This window comes from Falco rusticolus, chromosome 6 (genome assembly GCF_015220075.1).
Source record: "Falco rusticolus isolate bFalRus1 chromosome 6, bFalRus1.pri, whole genome shotgun sequence".
Taxonomy (NCBI): Eukaryota; Metazoa; Chordata; class Aves; order Falconiformes; family Falconidae; genus Falco; species Falco rusticolus.
Genome location: NC_051192.1, coordinates 73083596 through 73103968, shown reverse-complemented (window position 1 = coordinate 73103968; position 20373 = coordinate 73083596). Strand labels below are relative to the sequence as shown.

General features: G+C 35.2%; 1 protein-coding gene across 1 annotated transcript in view; it reads left to right on the top strand.

The window, feature by feature from the left end:
• The window catches only part of COL21A1 (collagen type XXI alpha 1 chain), a 113832-nt gene that overhangs the window by 76500 nt on the left and 16959 nt on the right, over positions 1-20373 (top strand). The window contains exons 18-20 of the mRNA XM_037393041.1: positions 10500-10544; positions 10923-10976; positions 19487-19540. Of these exons, the coding sequence (XP_037248938.1) occupies positions 10500-10544; positions 10923-10976; positions 19487-19540 (153 nt within the window). The remainder of the gene's footprint in view (positions 1-10499; positions 10545-10922; positions 10977-19486; positions 19541-20373) is intronic.

Sequence of the window (20373 nt, the reverse complement as noted above, 5' to 3'; positions counted from 1 at the left end):
TACGATATGAGAAAGTATTTGAATTCATTGAAGTAGCATTTTTGCAGTTTATTGGGAAAAAAGAGAAAAAAAAGAAAAAAGAAAAAAGTTCTTTTTTAAAGGAGAATATATTTGACAGCCATTGGAGTAAAGATCCCGTTTGTGGATTGTGGCAGAGGATTTACAAGTAAATAATAGGCAAGATACCCTTTTCTCTTTGTGTTCAAATATTTTGCAGCAATGCCAGCTTTATTATTTGTGTATTTGTCTATGCTAATGTTCTGCTCTCGCACATATTGCAGAGGTAGTATATAAAATACCTGTTTCTAGTATCTGTGCTGATAGAATTAAAAATATTTTTTGTAACAATAAACAGTCATTTAGACCGTAGGTTTTATGCAAAAAATACAAGGCATAAAACGTATTAATTTCGTTTACCAGATTATAAATAAGAATGTAATTTTTGCATTGCTCTCATCTGTAATTCACAGTACTTGTGTTCAAGATTATTGCTCAGCAACTGTCTTCAACCACACAGTGTCATGTATGTTAGACTATGTTTGACTGCAAAATGCATGAATATGTAATTAAAATATGCCTGTCCTAAGTGGCAAGTCAGTGAACACTGTACTACTATGGTCTTTCATTTTGTTTGATCTCAGAAGCCAGCTATAGAAAACCAAGATGGATCTGGATGTTTTGGCATCATTTTAACATGTGCTGCAAAATGGAAATGTTTTCAATCTTTAAATATTTGTCAGACAATAAAGTTTTAGCCCTAAGATTATCATTTATTGTGAATAAAAGCAGAGCAAGTATGGGTTCCCCCCACCCCCCCACAATTATGGTGTATAAATGCAAAATTCAGACAAAGCTTTTTAAACTGTACATTGGTAATTCGCTGTAGTCACGGGCAATGCTGTGGGAGCTAATGGTTCGCAATGCAATTGCTGACTGTGTGTGCAATTTTGTATTTCATTTTTAGGCATACACATTATTGATTGTCACTGGTTTGTATCATTGCATTTTGATACAACAGTAATATAAAATTAGATTTGAATCTTGGTAGTATGACTCAAGGACAAATTCCTAAAAACACCAAAAAAATGTTGCTCTACAGAACACAGGGACATAGTGTTTCAGATTTCTGGGGTAGTGCCCTCTTCTTGGTATGAATTGTTTCTCTGTTAATGATCATACCAGAGAATAATCAAAATAAGAGACATCTGAATGCCTTTAACACACCCCCTATATTTCTATCTTCCTTTTCTAATACACTATGAACACTAGAAATTTGCATTTTGATTTACAGCTTAGGTAACTATCTCTGGAGACCAAACAGATTCCCTCAGCTGATTGCTATACTTAGAAACCAAATATAGGCAGTAGGCTATCAATGGAGAAGACACTTAGAATGTAGCAGCCATAAATATTTATTATTTCAGTTGATTTCATTTACATATTGCTGTTCTATCCTGTGCTTCTCAGCATGTTTATGGCGAGTTACTTAACCACAAGTACAAAGAGGACTAGCAAAAGGATATTTGCCTTTCCTCTTTCTGATCCAACTTCAGCAGGGTAGTACCAGGGTAACTAGTTTTGTTGCTAGTCATCATTCTTCGACATGTGGGACAAGCCAGAGAAACGATGAGCTGTACCTGTGTCCTCAGAGGGTCCGAGTTACAGCCTCCTTGAGAACAGTGGTCAGGGTAGTGATATGAGGCAATCTAGCTATAACTCCTTTGGGGCACCAAGTACTGTATCTGGGCATCTAATCTACAGTCTATACTCTGATAATTATCCAGAATGGTTTTCACCTTGTATAGTCAAGTAGACATATTTAGTCTATCTCTCTGTTATGGTTCTTCTCTGATACAAAATTAATATTTGCATAGGATTATTCATCCCATCATGAAATACTTGTCTCAAACAGAAGGGGTCGTTTTTTTCTGAAGTTGCCTGTTTCTTTTAACTGGCTTAGACTGTTTAGATTTTTAAATTAAAGTTATTTGAATTGAAACCTTCCACAAAATGTGAAAGAAAAAACCAAGCAAACAAAGCGAGGTTTCTTTGTTATTTTTGTGGTCAGGTGGTAGCGGGACTGTCAGAGTAACTAGTTTCTTGTTATGCTTCTTCCATGTGTCCTTCATGATTAGTAGCACTGCGTTATTCTTGTACAGCGTGCTCTTTGCTTAATATAGATTGTCACATACTTTATAGTTTAGAAACAGGAAAAGATGTAGTAAAGTTAAATAAGGGAGATCTGCACTATTCGTGAGTCTTAAAGGTTCTTTCATCAGAGAAACCATGTTAGTATTGCTTATACTCAATATTCTTGTGATATAGTTTTGTAACTGAGATAATTGGTTCATCTCTGCTGAGAAAACCATAAAGACAGTCCCTGTCCTCAAAGAGCTTTAAGCCTGAAATTGTGAAGTTGATACTCAAGGCTCAGGCACTCAAGTGGATACAGTGCTGCCAAATTTGGGGAAATTTGGAGCAATTAATGTTTTCATTTTTATAATCTTTATGTATTAAAATTACAGTGAATTGAAGATATGGAAAGTCTTGTCAGAATACAAGCTAGCTTGCTATCCATAAGGAAACAAAACCCAAAACTATTTAATCAGAGTGAATTTAAGTCCATTTGTAAGGTTTAATTAATGTTTCTGCTAAGATTAATATATCATGATCTCTCCTTCCCAAAATGAAAAAAGAATATGACAAAAATACTTATTTTTTCATTTGTACCATATCATGTTGTATTGGAAGTCTTCATTATTATGTGTGTTATGACCAGCATTTGTTTATCTTTCAGATAGATAATGTTAATACATTGTATATTTGTGCTTAGCCATTGTTCTAAAAAAGTTATGTATCACAAATCAATAGTACTCTGGGCTGATGAAGCAGAAGGAATGCAGATCCTGTTCTTAGGTCATGGTTAAAAAAGATTGACTTTAGGATTTTGACACATTTTACTCATAGTGGACCAATATGGAATAAATTACTACAGGACCAGCAAAATCAAGGTTATTAGATCCACTAAGACCAAGAATAAAGAAAGGTACTACAGAAATATTAAACCATTTAAGAAACAACCTTTGACTCTTATTGTGCAAATTCATTTTTGCTTTAGTAAATTGGTTTTAGTAATTAAATTTAGTCTAAGTGATTGCTTTGTGAGTCAAGGTGTGATTTTCCTTCTTTCCACTCTGGAAGGGCTTGATCCCAGTCTCTGCACCAAGATTTCTTAGCTTTTTCTTAAACAGATAAGAATTGCCAAGCAGACTCAGGCTAAAAGAGTTATCACAGAACTTTTTCTCTGACAATGGATAGGAGTATGTAGAAAATGATTTTTTTTGCTTGTAATTTACTGCCAAATTCTGTCTGTCAGAGCTTTTGGGACTTCCTTAGCCAAAAATGAATGCTGGTTTATCCTACTTAATAGCCAGCAATGGACTAATTCCCTAGCAATTTTACAATCCTTTTTGGAACACAGTTTTACTATTTTCATTTGCTACATCCTGTAACAAATTTCACAGTATGCACCATATGGAAAAAAGTGCATGATTTGTTGTTAAACCTACTCACTGCTAAATTAACTGAGTGCTTTTTACTACAGGAGAGGGGGATGGCTGAAAATTGCATTCTTGTACACCAATGTGACCTGTGTGAACAGAACTACGATTTTTGTAGCGTCAGGCAGCTGGGCATGTTGAGTACAAGGAGCAGAGCAGCTGTCAGTGTCCTTCAAGGCAGCTCTGCCATCCTCAGCCTGCTCTCTTATTTATATGCAAGGTACTCAGATTGTGTGACACATCACAAGTTTTTCTCTATAATTTAAGTAATGGATAAATTTTAAAACATTTTGAAAGCATTTAACTGCTTAAATATCAGTGTGTTTATGTGTGTCAAAGATGGGTCAGTTTGTCAGCTGTTAGAAGTCAGTGTAAACTCTTTAGAGTTTAGAGATTAGATGTTGGTTTGCACAGTCTGTAAGGCTGGTGCCTGGCATGTCAGGCAGAGGAAAGGCATCATAGTATCACCTGCTGGGCTGGGGGCTCGAGCTTGCTCTGGCTAGCTTTGGATCCACAAAGATCAGACAAGTCTGATGCATTATTTTGAAGGGTATTTACAAGAAACAGTGACACCAGTTGCAGCCTGTAGAAGGATATACACAGTTTTCGTTTCCTGTTAGTATTTCCAGCTTTCAAGTTGCACTTTTCCAATGTCTGTATTGTTGGCAATGCAACAGGGGTCACTGTGTTCCACATTTAACATATGTGTATTTTATTTTTAATAACTCATTTGCCAAAAAAAAATAAATAAAAAGTTTGCAAACTCTGGTCTTAAAACCACAAAGATCTTGTCTTGCATTTAATTTAAAGTTGCTGTTCTAGTGAAGTGGATGCTCATTATGTCTCTGGGAATGCTTCTTTGTATTTTTCTTTGTCACTAATTCTGACTATTCTGTAGTGGCAGATGCAGCTTCATTGAATTTCTTTTACATGTTTTGCTATTTTCCCCAATGGAAAGTTTTATCCACTATCCAAATTTGGTTTGTATCTTTCATTCTATTAGGATTATCAAGGATTTGCTGTAATCTTTTAAAAAGTATCTTGACTGTTGTACTTTTATCCAAATTATGGCTTGACTTGTACTTTTTACATACCTCTGGTAAATCTCTCATGTGTCATCAAGTATGCTTTTTCAAGTAAGGATATATAAACAGTCATATTTTTTGAGTGTTTAAAGGGATCATGGGAACATCTGGGTAGATAGATATCTTTAGTGAATCTTCTTCTGTTGCTGTAATTCATGTAATGTCCTTTAGTGTCTTCCTAGAATCAGAACTGCAGTTTTTTCAGAGTGGAAGGAGCCATTTGATTGAAACATAATTCAGAAAAATCTTATATACTAGAAAAACCATCTTTTTGTCTGTAGTTATCTGCTTTAAACCCGACCCTTCAGCTGACCCTGATTAACTGTTACCCTGTTGAAGGAAGAGTAGGGTAAAAATTAGCACCATTCTAGCAATCTTCTTTAAATGCCTATGGATTTTTTAAGACTGAAACTCTGATAACAATTTCTCAGTGCCTTGGTGGGAGCCTTTTGTGAGGCTTGTGTCACTGTCTGAATTATAAGCAATCATTAGGGATACAGTTTGAATTTTTGTTGTGTAAATGTGCATCAGCCTAGAATGTTGACCATCTCTTAACAAAACTGTCTAAATCTTACTCAATGGATGAGTTTTTTTAAATTAATATAATTTAAACAAGGTGGAGTCACAGCAAAATATGCTCACCGATCATCCTCATTAAAAAAAATAAACTAAAAGCAGATACTATCTTAAGCCATAAAATAAACTATAATATTTACTAATATTCAACAATAGTAGTAGAGAAGCTGGTAGATTTCCCACCCCCAGATGATGACCTCTGAATTAAAGGGTTTGTGCTTATCTTATGTTTTACTACTTTCTCATTTTTTCAGAAGGTCTCACTTTTTAAACAGGAACTATTGCTTTATTATAACTTAAAATTTTTACTAGAGAAAAATGTTATATTATTTCAATTATTTTTGTCTTGATGTTGAAAGAAGAGTGGATAGTTTGAAAAACTCTTCCGTAGTGATTTGTCTAGACAGTTTTTATCAAATGTTTGACACATTAAAAAATCCAGATATACTGTATTCAGTGAGGAGCCTGTTTAAAGCAGTATGTTGAAAGAGTACAATTTTGTATACCTACCCTAAGAAAATAAGATAATAAGGTAATTGTAGTCATGTTCTCTCCATCTACTTGGGAAATTGACTGCAATAGTGTTTGCTCATAACAGAGAAGCTTTTGGAAATTTTGCATCTTCCAGAGACAGAGTTTTCTGATCCGTTATATCTGTAGTCTAGAAACTCCTACTTTCCGTACTAGGGCTATCAGCCCGTACTGAAGAATGAAGACCTACCAGGCACTGAAGAGATGGGAATATTATAGACAGTAGCAGAAAATAAAGAATATATTAGTCTAATAGATATTAATTTTAGGAGTAAAGTTAAATGTGAGGGAGATACAAATGAGCCATAACACTAGCTAGAAAAGTGGGAAAAAATATTTTGAGAAATGTAGCTTGTGGCTGAAGTAAAAATGCTTACACCTAGTTGATCTGTATATAAGGCCTCAGGCAATTTACTTAATGGATTTTTTGTGGGACTGCATGGAAAAAAAATCCAGCTGTTTAATATCATCCAAAACAAAATAGACACTTTATGATTAATGAAAGCTACAAGAAAGGTTTTCCAGGGATTGTGAAATCGTGTTCCTTTTATAGTTAAGTCCATTATATCTGCCAGATATTATCAAAGAATGGAAGATTTATTTAAATTGCTAGAACTGGGATAAAGAAGAATAGTTATACAGAATTTTCTGAGTGTCATCATTGAAGCTCATCATCACAATAGAAACAAAGTCGTGCTTTTGGGTGTTCTGGAGTCCCAGCTGTGGGGGCTGCAGCTGAGGAAGACTGCAGCGGGGGATTTAATTACATACCCAGATGAGCTTCATTCTGTGATGAAGTGGTGAGACCCATGGCTGAGCATTGCTATTTCTTGCAAGAAAAGCATAGTCATAGCTCCCTTTACCTTTGGATATCCTACTTCACACCTATACGTCTTGTGATTCCTAGCCAATGTGAAGACTCTGTCAGAAGCTTTTGCTATATGAGCCTATAGAGGTCTATCACACCAGGCATATACTAACAAGAAAAGCAAAGAAAAAGAGATAAGTTTTGCTCCAGAGAATGAGACGTGGGATTTGGTTGCCTAAGCATTGACTCTGAGAGCCATTTGAGATGTATGAGCGCAACTGCAACATCTGGCACATACAACACAGTACTTAGAGCACACCACCATCTTTTTCAAAGGGTAGATCAGCTATTCCACAGCACCTTCAGTGGCGCCAGAGACAATTTGAGTTACCTACATGGCATTTAAGTGTCACTTTAGATCTTGGGGGTACTCTGCAAAGCCTCCCCAGGTCTGTAGCAAGAGCTTAGAAAGCTGACAGGCTTCTAGGTACACATATGTAACACAGGGTGAAAGAGAAGGGATTAAACAGGCAAAGGAGGCTGAATAAAGTGCAGAGACAGCAGGGACTCAATACGTAACAAATCTTGGTTAGCTGCTGGACTGATACATGATCACATTAGTTTTTAGGCACAAGAGCAGCAGCGTGTAATAAAACTGCAGTTGAGACTCTTTAGATTAGACATGATTTTCAACCAAGGAATTAGGTTTACTAGGCTATCTTGCTGGCCTTAAATTTCATGTGATTATAGTATTTTCTGATTAAGGATAAAAAAATAGTATTACAGGCTTTTATGGTGTTAGGGAAAACTTCCCGTTTAAAGGAAGATTTCAGTGAAAGGAGGAAGACATTTGAATGAAATAAAGGTAATTGAGAAAGTCAGACTGATGATGCTGAAAGAACTAAGGCAATGGTAAGGCTTGCAATAAACTTCATTTTTAAATATGAAGAAATGATTAATAAACCTTACATGAAATTTGATATAAAAGAAGGAGAAAAAATTAACTGATTCAGAAATGTAAGAAGGTCCAACATGTAAAGACAGAAATGACTAAAGCACAGTAGATACTTTGATTTTTAGCTGTTCTGGCTAGAAATGTAATCCTTTTTCATTGGCATTATAACTGCATATATGATAAATACAAACCATTTAAAACAAGTTTCTAGAAAGACAAAGAAAATCTATAATTACAATTTTTTTTCTTATTTAATATGAACAAAATGTTGCTTGATAGCTTTGCAAAGGACATCCCCGAAGGAAATTTTTTTCCATAGGCCAGTGACTCATGAATTATTCCATAGCATTGATTCTATTACTCCCAGTGGGTGGCAGTTTTCCCATCTGTAGTAGTTCCAAACATTGTGTTTCCCTTAGTGGTAGAAAATTGCATGATGAATCTGTTTCATATTAATTTTGATTAAACACAGACATTTGTGATAGCTTTAGTTACAATATACTCTTCACAAAAGTTACATTTTTATCGTACAAATGGGAGTAAAACTAGTTGCTTCACCTCATGCTTTAAAGTAAGAATACATTTTTGATAATTTTGACAATTAGAGTAAGGTTTCTTCGATAGTTTACTTTTATGTTACCCTATTAAATATAACTTCCTATTAAAAGTGCCTTATTACTCGTAGTGGACAAACAGGTCAGATTCTGATGATTTGTACTGCATGTGAAAGCTCTGTTTAGGAACATGACACATTTCCAAAGCTTGGCTTGACTTTTGACCTAGAATTTAGGGAAGAAACTTGGGATATTTATACTACTTTTTAACCTTGTCTTTTGGGAAAGTGCAAATAATTCTAATTGGCATAACCAGAGACCATCCATGTAAAAGGAAATAATAGATTGGGAATAGATAATGAGAAGGAAGCCAAATTTAATTTTTTTAGGTGTCCTGGAGCTGATCCTACAGAAATTAGGTTTTGTAATTTCTGAACCATGGAAGCTATACATAAAAATAAATCCCATGGGAAAAACTCATTCTTTATGACCAAATTAGCCACTTCATTCTTCTCCTCTTGTGCCAACTGACGTGTGGAGAATAACTGAAAATCTTCCACTCTGGGAATCACTCACATCAGCATAAGTGATAGATTCTTTCTTAGCTGAGTGAATGTTAATGAGCTCTAAGAGGATGTTAAGGGTCTGGACCAGCTTCCACTGAAGTAAGAGCCTAAGTTCCATGTACTTCAGTAGTGCAGAGTTAATCAGAAGAAAACACAGATTTTAAAAAAAGGAAATATGACTTAGTTTTACAATTATTGTTTGAGTTTTATCTTTCTTTGCCACTGATGTAAAGTTAAATGTATCGACAATTTCTTTTAGCCAAGGAAGTTCAACACAGCGCAGTGGGATATTGTTTCTTCATTTAGGCATGCTTATATGATGGTGAATTGTTGTGTTGGATGCAAATGCTGTGTTGGACAATTATGTGAAACCATCTTCTCTTAGCCCTGCAAATAGCATGGAAATGTAACCATGGAAGGCTTTGGTATATCCCTTCAGTACAAGAGGGTTGCTGCCTAGTGGGAGGTTTTTCAGCATGTGTGAAATCCTGTTTTGTATTACAGATACAGATCTTTATAATTCAGTTTTATATTTTACTGCTACAGAAATTAACTGTTAAATAATTATACTGAGAACTCATGGACAGGTCTGGAATTTTCTAAATGTGATGATAAATAAATATCCCTGTTTCCCATCTCTTTGTGCGAAAGATCTAAGGTGGTTTTGGACATAAGTTTAGCAAGAAGAGTTATGCTATACAATGTGAGTAGAAGTCTCAGAGTGAAGCATTGTGTTCCAGGGTTTTTTTTGTTATATTCTTTGATCTCTTCTTTTAATGATAGGTACATTGGAATTTTGATGATCTGTAAAATGCTCAGGATGTAATTGTTAACTCATGTGCCATTGGCCAATGAACTGTTTCTGCTTGATGGGCTCATTATTAACTAGAAGCTGGGTGTAAAGTGCAAAACAATGGAACTATCTTTTCCAAGCCAGCATTGCACAGATGTAATCCATATGGAAACTATCAGGTTATTCCTGGTTGTTATGTTCATGTTAAATTTTTTTCCCACAGAATGCATTTGTTTTGGTGGTGTCTAGAACAGTGCTCTGGTTTTCACTGCAGCATATTTATTTCAATATTAGATGAAAACGCAAAGTCTGTAAGCCACAATCTTGCTGCAGATTAATCAGGGTACAAGAACAGTGTCTGTCCAATAAATTTGGGTAGTTTTACTTGAGAGAAAAAAATAGATTAACTGAATGTAGACTACAGTTTCAAGTAGATGTGGAGTTTTGTTTTAAAATGGAATGGTGTTAAATTAACTGATCACTGTATGAAAACCGAGGAGACTGTAGAGTTAAATGTGCAGTGATGCTGAGGAAATAACAAGAGGTCTTCAAGTATTTATGGAGGTGGAAGCTAGCATACATCAAATACAATCGTAGTTCTCTCTTGTGTTGTTCCAATTGCTGTATTTTAGGAAAACAGAATTTGTCATACTCATAGTTCTATTGACCGGGACTTTTGCTCTCACTTATGTGGAAATTCTTACGGATAATGAAAAGTGGTTTCTTTCCCTGTGTCAGGGTTTTCAGTAAAGCACTGAAGCCCTTGGTGGGCACCTGGGAGTATGTAAGCCTACCCAGCAGCAGACGTGGACTCCTGGCGTGAAAGCACTGGGGAGTGAGTGAACATTAGTGTTTCACTGTATCCCCAGATCAAATAGTTCTCGTTTCCAGCTGAAGCTCTTTTCTCTTGTGTTTTTTTTTTTTTTAATTTTCTATTTCCTGACTATTTCTGAACACAAATCATATGGCAAATGCTAAATTTATGAGAACATGAAGGGTGTGTGTGTGTTATATATTATTTTCTGGAGAAACTATTCCATGTATTTAAAAGGTTTTCTTTTCCCCCCTCAGGGAATTCCTGGAATCCCTGGAAATCAAGGAGCAAAAGGACAAAAGGTATTATTAACAGTTCAAACCACAGTTAAAACCTGTACGTATATATATATATACCCATTCCAAAGTAAGGGTTCAGTCTGTGCTCAGAGAAGAGTTTTCACAGTGGGGATTCAGGACATCAAATAATGCTGCAAATGAATGGAGACATGCTCCAAATTCTTTGAGTCATGTTCAAAAATCTCCCATTAGGTTTAATTTCAATATTCCAGAAGGAATTAATAATTTTAAAGTAACAAAGTTAGCTTCATAATACTTTGAGAAATAATCCTAAATAAATAAATCTGCTTAATTTAAGATATTTAACAACATAAAAATAAAGAATATTTAAATTGTTAACATACATTAATCACAGAATTCTTCTCTTTATGTAAAAAATAGGGTGAAATTGGACCACCGGGTCAACCAGGAGCAAAAGGGTCACCAGGGGATACTGTAAGTTTGCAAAATGGTGTTATTTTGAACAAATAATTCTGATACTGTCATTCTCTGCTTCTCAAAAGCAAACAAGCAATGGCAAATACAGTAGCAACCTAGCATTTTCAGACTGGCGAAGATGATCAGACTGAATCTAATCTCTGATTTCCCCCTGAAATATTATATACCCACTTTTCTTTTAATATTGATCATTTTCTGACTGCATGTTTGATAAACAAATCCAGGAAATATGTTAGTCTGAATTTACTCTCTGAATTAATTAACTGTGAATTAATTTTGAAAGTACTCATGTAAATTTATTTTGAAAGCTAAGACTGACATAAATATTGTCACACTATGCAATGGATTTCTGAAGATGAATTTCAGGTTGTTTTTGTGGTGGTGCTCTTTTGACAAACACTCTGAGAATAGCTGAGGTTACTGAATTCCCAGACTACTTAAAGAGAGATTTTTATTTTGGAATATAGAAAACTGAAAATAATTGATTCTTTTTGGACAGTCCACCTTACCACATCTTTGTGGCTGTGTGAGTAGGGTGGTTTCTGTGTTGTTTATAATCCCTTAGAAATCACAGTAGAAAAATAATTGTTCTGTAAGTTGGTGCAAGTATATATAGACTTTTAAAACACAGAAATTTTAAAGGCAAATGGACAGCTGTTTAAAACTACAGAGCTTTCATTAATTAGTAGGAAATTCATCAGGTATGTGTATATATATTCACATTGATGTATAATGCTGCCTTAAAAAAATATTATTTTTCTTTTGAAAAGTTCAGCAATGTTTAGATGGTCTCATTATTAATCATCCTCACTGTTAATATGCCTTTTTGCAATTTTCATTTAATGCATGAGATATTTTATCTTCTTCACTAAAATGCTTCTGACTTTCCTGAGAAACACATTGGCTTAGCATTCATAAATAAGCTGTTTACAGTGATTTTTCATTTAGTTAAAGAACTTATGTTGCACCCTGTATTTGACCTCAAGCAGATCAATATATACTATTACTACTAGATTTAAATAAATACTGTAGAGAATTAAATACAGAATGAAGACTGATGCTACTATCTCTATGCACAGTGGAGCGCTACATGACCAAAAAGTTTTAACCTTCTAAAAAATTTGTTGTTTATTCTTAGTGTATACTAAGTATACATATGGTAGTATAAGAGAGTATAAGAGTATAAGAGATTTTATGCAATTGTATTCAGGCTACAGAATTAGTAACACTTGTTAGGGAAAAAATTAGATAATACTTCTTGATTTGTAGCTAAATGGCATTTGCAAATTTTTTAATGTGTGACAACAATGGGAAGATGATCACATGCTTTTTTCTTGCCTTGTTGCCTCATCTTGAGATTCACTATATATTGTGCGTGTAACAGTCTTGTCCATGCCCAGTCCAAACAGAAGGAACTTCAGTTTCTCAGGAAGCCAAAAAGGAGTTCAGTGAAAATATTGGGAAATTTCAGCATTTCTGTAGTGTTACTACTGGGATAAATATGATTACATGGGGAACTGTAAGATACTGCTCCATTTTTGAAGATAAATATTCACTGAGTCCAACTCTGTTAGTTTGATTTTGATAACAGGGATGAGTTTTCTAAGATTTGAAACAAGAAGTATCAGATTCTTACAAATGCTTTAATAGCATTGCTTTGATAAATAAGAGACTAACATAAAAACATTTTTTTAAAAAAAATAATCTCAGAGCAATAATTCCCTTTCTAATTAATTCTGCCTGAAATGGGAGAATAAAAGGAAGTAGTAGATGAAATTATTGGGACAAAGCTGAGGGATTGGAATAGCAGCAAGAAGGAAATGGTCTGGATAGAGCTTCAGAAAAATCATTAGAAACAAGCAGATGGCATTCATGACATGGAAGAAGAGACTAAGAAGCTTAGATAGTGATGCCTGCATTGTAGGTACAATTGGAGCTGACCATTTTATTCCTAAATAGGGAAGGTATGGTTAGAAGTTGTGATATTTCTCCTACCAGCAGCAAAAGACGAGGCTATGGCAAATATAAGTTTTCAGCCCAGTGACATATTTGAGGAGTGCAAATTGTGGATGAAAGCTGTGAACTGTTTTCTCTGCTGCCCTTGCCGTTGTGTTAAGCTTCTTGTTATTTTGGCAGCAGGTGAGAGAATGTTGCTGTAGGTTCTTGGATTTTGGCAATTGTTAACAGATTGTATTGTTCAGTTTCATAAATTGTCTCTCTCAATTTATCTACCCCATCTCTTTTCAGGATCTTTCCCTATGAAAATGCTTCATCAGTAGTGAACTTCCTCTTGATATCCAGCCATTAGGCTGGATTTCATCTATTCCAAAAGACAAAGGGGTTTCGAATGCCACTTTGTAGTGTTAAAAGTGGAAGAAAAGGAGATGACTCATTCTGAACTTAAAGAAATCCATACTTATATCTGCAAGGCCAAATACAGAATAGGCAGTAGCTCTCTAGAATGGGCTTGATGTTCATTCCTCAGTCATCAGGATGCCTACTGTCACATCACTAAGGCCATTTTACTGTCAGTATCAACCTCTCATTGCAGGACAGGAATAGTCTTTTAAGGGACCTTTCTTTTCTGCTCTCAGTGACTCCAGTGGCGTTTACCCAGGCTGTTGTGGTAGCTTGTGCCTCATTTTGGTGGGTGGCAGGAACCTTGGAAGAAAGAGCATGCCAAGGATCTCCGTGTGGACCCTTTGATCCTCTGTCTTTCTTGCTGAATACCTCTAAAATCCTAGTTAAGGTTAACATCTTCTAGAGTACATAAGGGCGAATGTGGCATAAAAATTATTTGGGGCTTACATCCCGCTGTATCATTCCCCATTCTAAAGACAATCCTTGTTTAGATGGAGGTTAGCAACAAGTATGTCTGAACGTCTTGATTCATGCAGTCTGGTGTAACTGCATGTTCCTGCATGCCAAATTAACTTTCTGAGTATGAAGATAACTACTATCTGAAGGGTTATTCATATACTAGTGCTGGAATGGAATGTTCCTCAGGGTATGGCACTTCTCTGTCCAGATTGTTACTGGTGCATGTTTCCCTCCTAAGACAGAAAGGGTACCCAAAAGCAGAAGTCTTTTATTTCTCCAGAGAAAAAGAAAATACACATTGACATATTGGATTTCAGAGATTTAGGAGGAGTATATTTATGGGGAACCCAGGTTAAGAGCTCGCTAGTGACTGAAAACATGATCGTTTTCATCCCCAAGCAAAGTAATGAAAGGGTTTTTCTTCTTTTCATGGAAGACAGAGCAGTTATTTTGTCAGATATCTGAGTCACATATGAGTCTTGAACATGATGTCAGACATTCTCAGTCACAGAATATCGAATCAGGACTGGAAAATTTGTTCATGTTATAATTTTAGTAAATGGGGTTCCAAAATTATATCTCTTTTTCTTTCAACTGGACATACAGTCTGCTCTCCTTTAGAGTTCTACACATTTGCGTTGAAGTCACAGAGAGGTAATGCTTTATGTCTTTGCCATGGCTATATAAGGACCACCAAAAGACAAAGTCAGATGTAGTTTACCAGATTTTGCCTACATCTGGCCAGCTGAGACAGTTTTGGTTTATGGATTTTCTGAGGTTGGTGATTAGGAGTCCCATGCTTTTCTCACACCGAGCAGACCTGACAAAAAAGGATTTAGAGAAGACTGCGTGCTCCAGTTACAACACATGTGAATGCTGGATGGCTCTTTATTTCTAGAAAGAGCCTGTTCTTCTCCAGTTTCTCCTGGTAATAAGAACAATATGTGCCTACCTGGCTAAGTGGAGCCTGGACTTTGCCTAAGGCATATCTAAATATGAGTCCTCTCTATCCTTGCTAGTTTTTATTATGTCTTAGTGTTGAAGTTTTGATTATGTGCATCAGTTCAGTTAAAGTCCTTTCAGTTTCTGTACTTCCCACCGTCCTCTCCCTGAAAGTATGTCTGTATTTTTTTCTGCCCCAAATTTATTGGGATTTTGTCATTTTGTATGGGATTTTTTGGTTGATTATTTGGTGAGATAATCTGATTTAATAGAATGTTATGTCCATTGTGGGAAGACTTGGTTTTCACTGGCCATTTGTTCTCAGTTTTTCTGTGAAGGTTGCCTTTTCTCTCCAGTCAGAAGGTAGATGAACTTCAAATGCTTAAGGCTGAATAGTAGACTAACTTTACTTATCTGTTGCAGACCACTCCCAACTTTCTATTTATTCTTGCACCTGAATTGCACTTAAATCAGGTGCTAGACTTCATTTGTAATCAGTCAGTTTAGACCTCCAATCAATTTGTTTAGACCTCCAAAGGGAGGAATGATCACATACCCTGTAAGTCAAGGCTTGCTATGTGTCTGTCTTGCTTTCTGAATAATGTTAGGTTTAAAATACCTTTACTCTGGTTTCCAGATAATAAAGATTATATATAGGCATATGAATGTCTATAAATGTATTTAAGACCTTACATCTTTTTTCATGTTTATAGTTCCTTAACAAAATATATGATCAATTAAAATCAATGTGATCCTGGAGAGAAAGATTGAAACCAGTTTTTGGGTTTTACAAATTCTGGGCTACTCTGTCACCCAATACATTGAGAATTTCCTGCACAATATGCAGCTACCCTGCATCCAGCCAGCAGCTCCTCCTTGCCTGACTCTACCACAGGCATGACCACTACATTACGCCCTTTTGTATAAAATAAGTACACTGGTTGGTTTTCTTTTCATGATCTTAAAGGACTTTTTCAGCCACCTAAAGATCTTCTCTGGAAAGAATAAATTTCCTTGACAGCCAGTTACTGCAGTTGTTTAGATCACATTTGGATGAAACGTTGCCTGAACTGAAAGTTCAGATGTGCCTGTTCCTAGGTAATGCATGCACATTTGGTCTCTCACCTGTGCCTCTAATCATTTTTAGTGCCTGTTGATGGAATTTTTTTTTCTCCATTTCTTTCTGAGCAAAATTGAACAAAATGCTGGCAGGAAAGCTGTAACGTCAGCTATAATAAAGCCATGTGGGATTCCAAAGTGTACGTATTTATTGCAGTAACTCACCTACCATGTTTTCTTCAAATTATATTTAGATAAATAACATCTGGTACTTGATACACTTGAAAATAATTTATTCATGTTTCCTATCAACTCATTTAATGTATCTTTTGTCACCTGATAAAATAAGTAGGAAATTGATGCATGGAATATTTGAATGCGTTATATGGCACTAGGGAATTTCAACCAGAAAAGATAGTGGGATTTTCCTTGTATTAGTCACACTGAATATGTTTGTTCCAGAAAAAACAGATGGAAAGCTGGTGGATAGTCTATTAATACCTTGGGAAAATTCCTCAGTAACAAGTTCTTCTTCAGTAATAACTATCCCTATTACATTGCCAACAACAGTAATTTACTATAATTTATCTGCCACGTAAATAGTGTCAGCTCTGGAAAATGAGAGAGTAATGCTACATTTTGTCTTTGAATTGTTCTTTTACTTTTAATTTTACATGCCATAGTTTTCAGATTATGTTCTCAAGCTTTTCCTATATTGCATCTGAAAGTTTTCTTCTTGCAGTGTACTCCTTTCTTGTAGTCATCTTCCTGTAATTTTTAAATGAAATATGTTAAATATGGACTAATAATGAAAGTGCAAGAAAGGAAGCCAGGACAACTGGATTTTATTTCTCCCTTTCCTGCAGATGTATTCCTGACCTTTAGTTATACTAAACCTATGTTCTGATTTGCCTTCTCTAGTATATGTTTGCATATCAATGTGGATATGTACACATACCTGATTAAAAAAAATAATAAAAGCTCTTCTGTACACATAGTATTTCCACTTTGTATAAGATAAAATGAATAAGGGACATTTGTGATGAACTTCTGATGATTTATGATTACCACTTCTACAATCCAAGGACTGGTGTGGGCATAAACTAGAAGGGATCTAGGGTGGAGCTGGTAGAGGGTAGGCTCACAGCATGTTACATGACTTGAAACACAGGGCTACGCTTAGCTGGCAATGTGAAAGGAGCCAGAAATCCCCCAGTCATATTTCTCATCCCTTCCCACCATCCCTCCCAAAGCTTGTGCTTGCTTTTCTCTACTGATTAACGTGCTAGTAATGAGCACAGAACAAGAATCCAAGGAGAAGAAAATAATAATTTCACAATTGTTTTTGGAAAAGGAAGGTAGCCCTCAAGGAATGCAAAAGAGATCACATAATGAAGAGAGCTGTATTTCAGAAGTAAGGAGGTCAATAGATAACATGAAATTTGATTTAAACCAACCAAATTGAATTAAGCATTACAGTTAAATGAAAATTAATAAAACCTTATTTTGCTATGTAAATAAAAAGAGAAAAAGTGAAGCAGACCTGATGTGTAAGTGAATTAAGACAGTCTTAATATAACCAAGTCTAGGTTCCAAAACCAAATTAATATTTTCTTACTCTTGCTGTAACAAAGCTGAACATAGGCCATAAGCAAATGGTTAATGGGAATGCATTGTCTCTTATGTTATGAGTGGAAGCAGATCTCAGAAACTCCACTCCATCTGGAGAGGAATTAGTAATTTCTGTTCCAAAATTATGAAAAAAATGTCGTAGGGTACAGTAAACCTTTATTTACCAATTAATAGATTACACCAGATTAACTGCATCATCTTTGGTAAACTGTCTGGTTTTCTATCTAGCTAACAACAAGCAGAGCTAATCTTCAAAGTTCAGCAAAGAGAATATATGATATTATTAGCTATTTTAGAGAAATGGAAGTTTAATAGAAGAATTTTCATGTGCAACTGACTGAACAGCAAAAGTCTGAGGCTGAGGAAAATTGGCAGCAAAGTTACTCAAGGTTTAGTTTTGTGACTGATACCATGTATTTGTATTCATAGACCTGTGTCTGTGGCTTAAAGAGCAAGTTGTTACATTTATTGATGGAAAGTTTTGGTGACCAGTAGTTTCTTACAACACAGCAGAAAAGAAACCTAAGTTAATCTGTGCTTGCCTTGGTTAACAGTAAAACACAGGTGAAATACCAGAAAATTGGTGAAATGCTGAAAACCCTGGGTACAGAGAATTGCTTCTTGTTCCAAATATTCTGAATTTTCTCTTGTATTTGCAAAAACAAAGCCATCCTTTTAGTTTTAGAAAAGAAAGTTATAAATTTTCTTTGGCAAAACTGAATTACAGTCTGGGTAAAATATCACAGTAGACATACATTTATTTTTGATCACATACAACTTTTGAAGGAGGTCTGAGATAACGTCATGGAACTGAATAGTTCCTAACATTTAGTACTAAATGTAATGTGGTCATTTTTATCTATATGAAAGCAAAGATTAAATAACAACAACAGTAGTTTCTGAAAATACTACCAGTTAGAATCATTGATAAAACTTAATCTCTGACAAGTTAGATTTCCAGGCCTTATTTCATTGTTTGACTTTCTGTATTATTATGCTTTTATTTTATGCTCTGTCTTCAGTACATTCTTGTAACAGATCTGATTTCAGAGTATATATGCAAGTCCAAATAAAACAATAATTATATATTGTTTTTATTGATGCATGCAGTTCTACAGTCAAAGAGAAATGAGATGAAGTGGTGAGAAAGACATATATTAACAACAGATGTGGAAAATACTATAAATGGGAATTCCTTCCTGGAAAATATACTTTTGAAAAAAGATCTTTTTCTGATGTATACTTGAGAGTAGCTTTAAACAGAAATTAAGAAAAGCAGCCATTTGATGGTTTAACAGACTTTAGCTCTTATTTAAGATGTGGAACAAAGACAACTAAACATGCCTTTATCAACACATTTCCATGAGAGGAAACCAAGGGACTGTTTTGGCAATTGTGTGATCTGGCTTTGTACATGTGCCGAAGTGTCATGGTCTGAAATGGCAGAAGCTATTGAATTCTTGAATGAACAGTTTGATCCTGAAGATTATGCAGAAGGTGCAAAGATGTGGCCTCAAAGTTAACCGCTCCCCATAGATCTCCACAAAGTTTGCAAAAGGAGTCAAAGCATGGAAGCCTTTGAGGGACACACAGTCAGAAGAGAAGGAAGAGAATTATGAAATGCCACATATACTTTTGCTGGTTTTGGAAAACCTAAATGGAAACTGAGAAACTCTTGTGTCACTTTCAATTATAGCTAAGGACATATTAAAGATAAGTTTAAGATTAGATCACACAGATGGGGTTTTGAGTTGCAGAATTTTTTCTCTCAGGAGCATTTCATGTCAGCATTGTGCTTTTTTCCTGCATCTTTTTTTTTCCCATTGCACAGTAGCCCTTCCTTTGGCCATGGAAGATCTAAATAACCCACTGTGCTGTATCAGAGCTACAGCCTGGACAGTAATGTGATGGAAGACATTATATTTCCTATCTTATTTATTTCACTGTAGAAATATGATACTAATAATACTAATAATGCTAATACACTATACTGAAGCCATTATTTCTCTAGCTTAGTACAAAAATATCTCTGCCTTTTTCACAAATACACATAGGGTTTGATGGGACCAGAAGGCTCATTTGGCCTGCCTGGAGCTCCTGGGCCTAAGGTAAGTGTTTGTGTTTATTTCCTTGTGATTTTGCTAAATGACTGCTTTATGGATTAAAAAATGCCAGGATTTTGCACCTATTTTTTTGATATATTGAACATTGGTGAGTAGATGTATCATTTTCCCTATATTACCTTATATGATAGTTCAGCCTTAATAAAGCGTAATATAGCTCCGGAAAGGGTGCCTGTCATCCCATGAGGTTTGGAACAATTGCAGAAATAGTCATGAGACTTTGTTTCAGCTTTGCAGTTCTGGAAAATGTTCTGCAGTGCTGGGAGCCAGATAATTCTCAGTATACATCAGAACTTTCTGCCCATGTTATATTTATTTATATTTTAATTGTGTTAAATAATGTTACGTGCTGCTTTTTCCACCCGAGGAGCCAAATTTATTTCAGATGTGACTTTATTGATTACACTGCAGCTACAGCAAGAATTAATTTGACCCATGCTCTCAGAAACTAAAATAGATACTAAAAATCCAGATCTGTTAGTGTAACCTTTTAATTTAATCCCAGAGGAATTTTGGCCGGTGAGCACTCAATGGTATGTCCTAGAGAATATTTAGGAATATTTTATTCATTTCCCAAGCTTTGTATGTACATTTAACTGCTTTTCCACCCATACACTATTTTATATTCAAAATTACGTATCTATTGATTTAAAATTGTATGCTGAAGGTAACATTTTTTTAACGTGTTGATGTTTGCTATGGTCAAGAAGATCGAATACCTATGAAATGACTTAAAATTAATTAGCTTTATTTTCCTTTGTGAAAAGTGCTGTTGTTTTGTATATTTATCTGTCATTCTGAATATAAGTTGGTTCTTA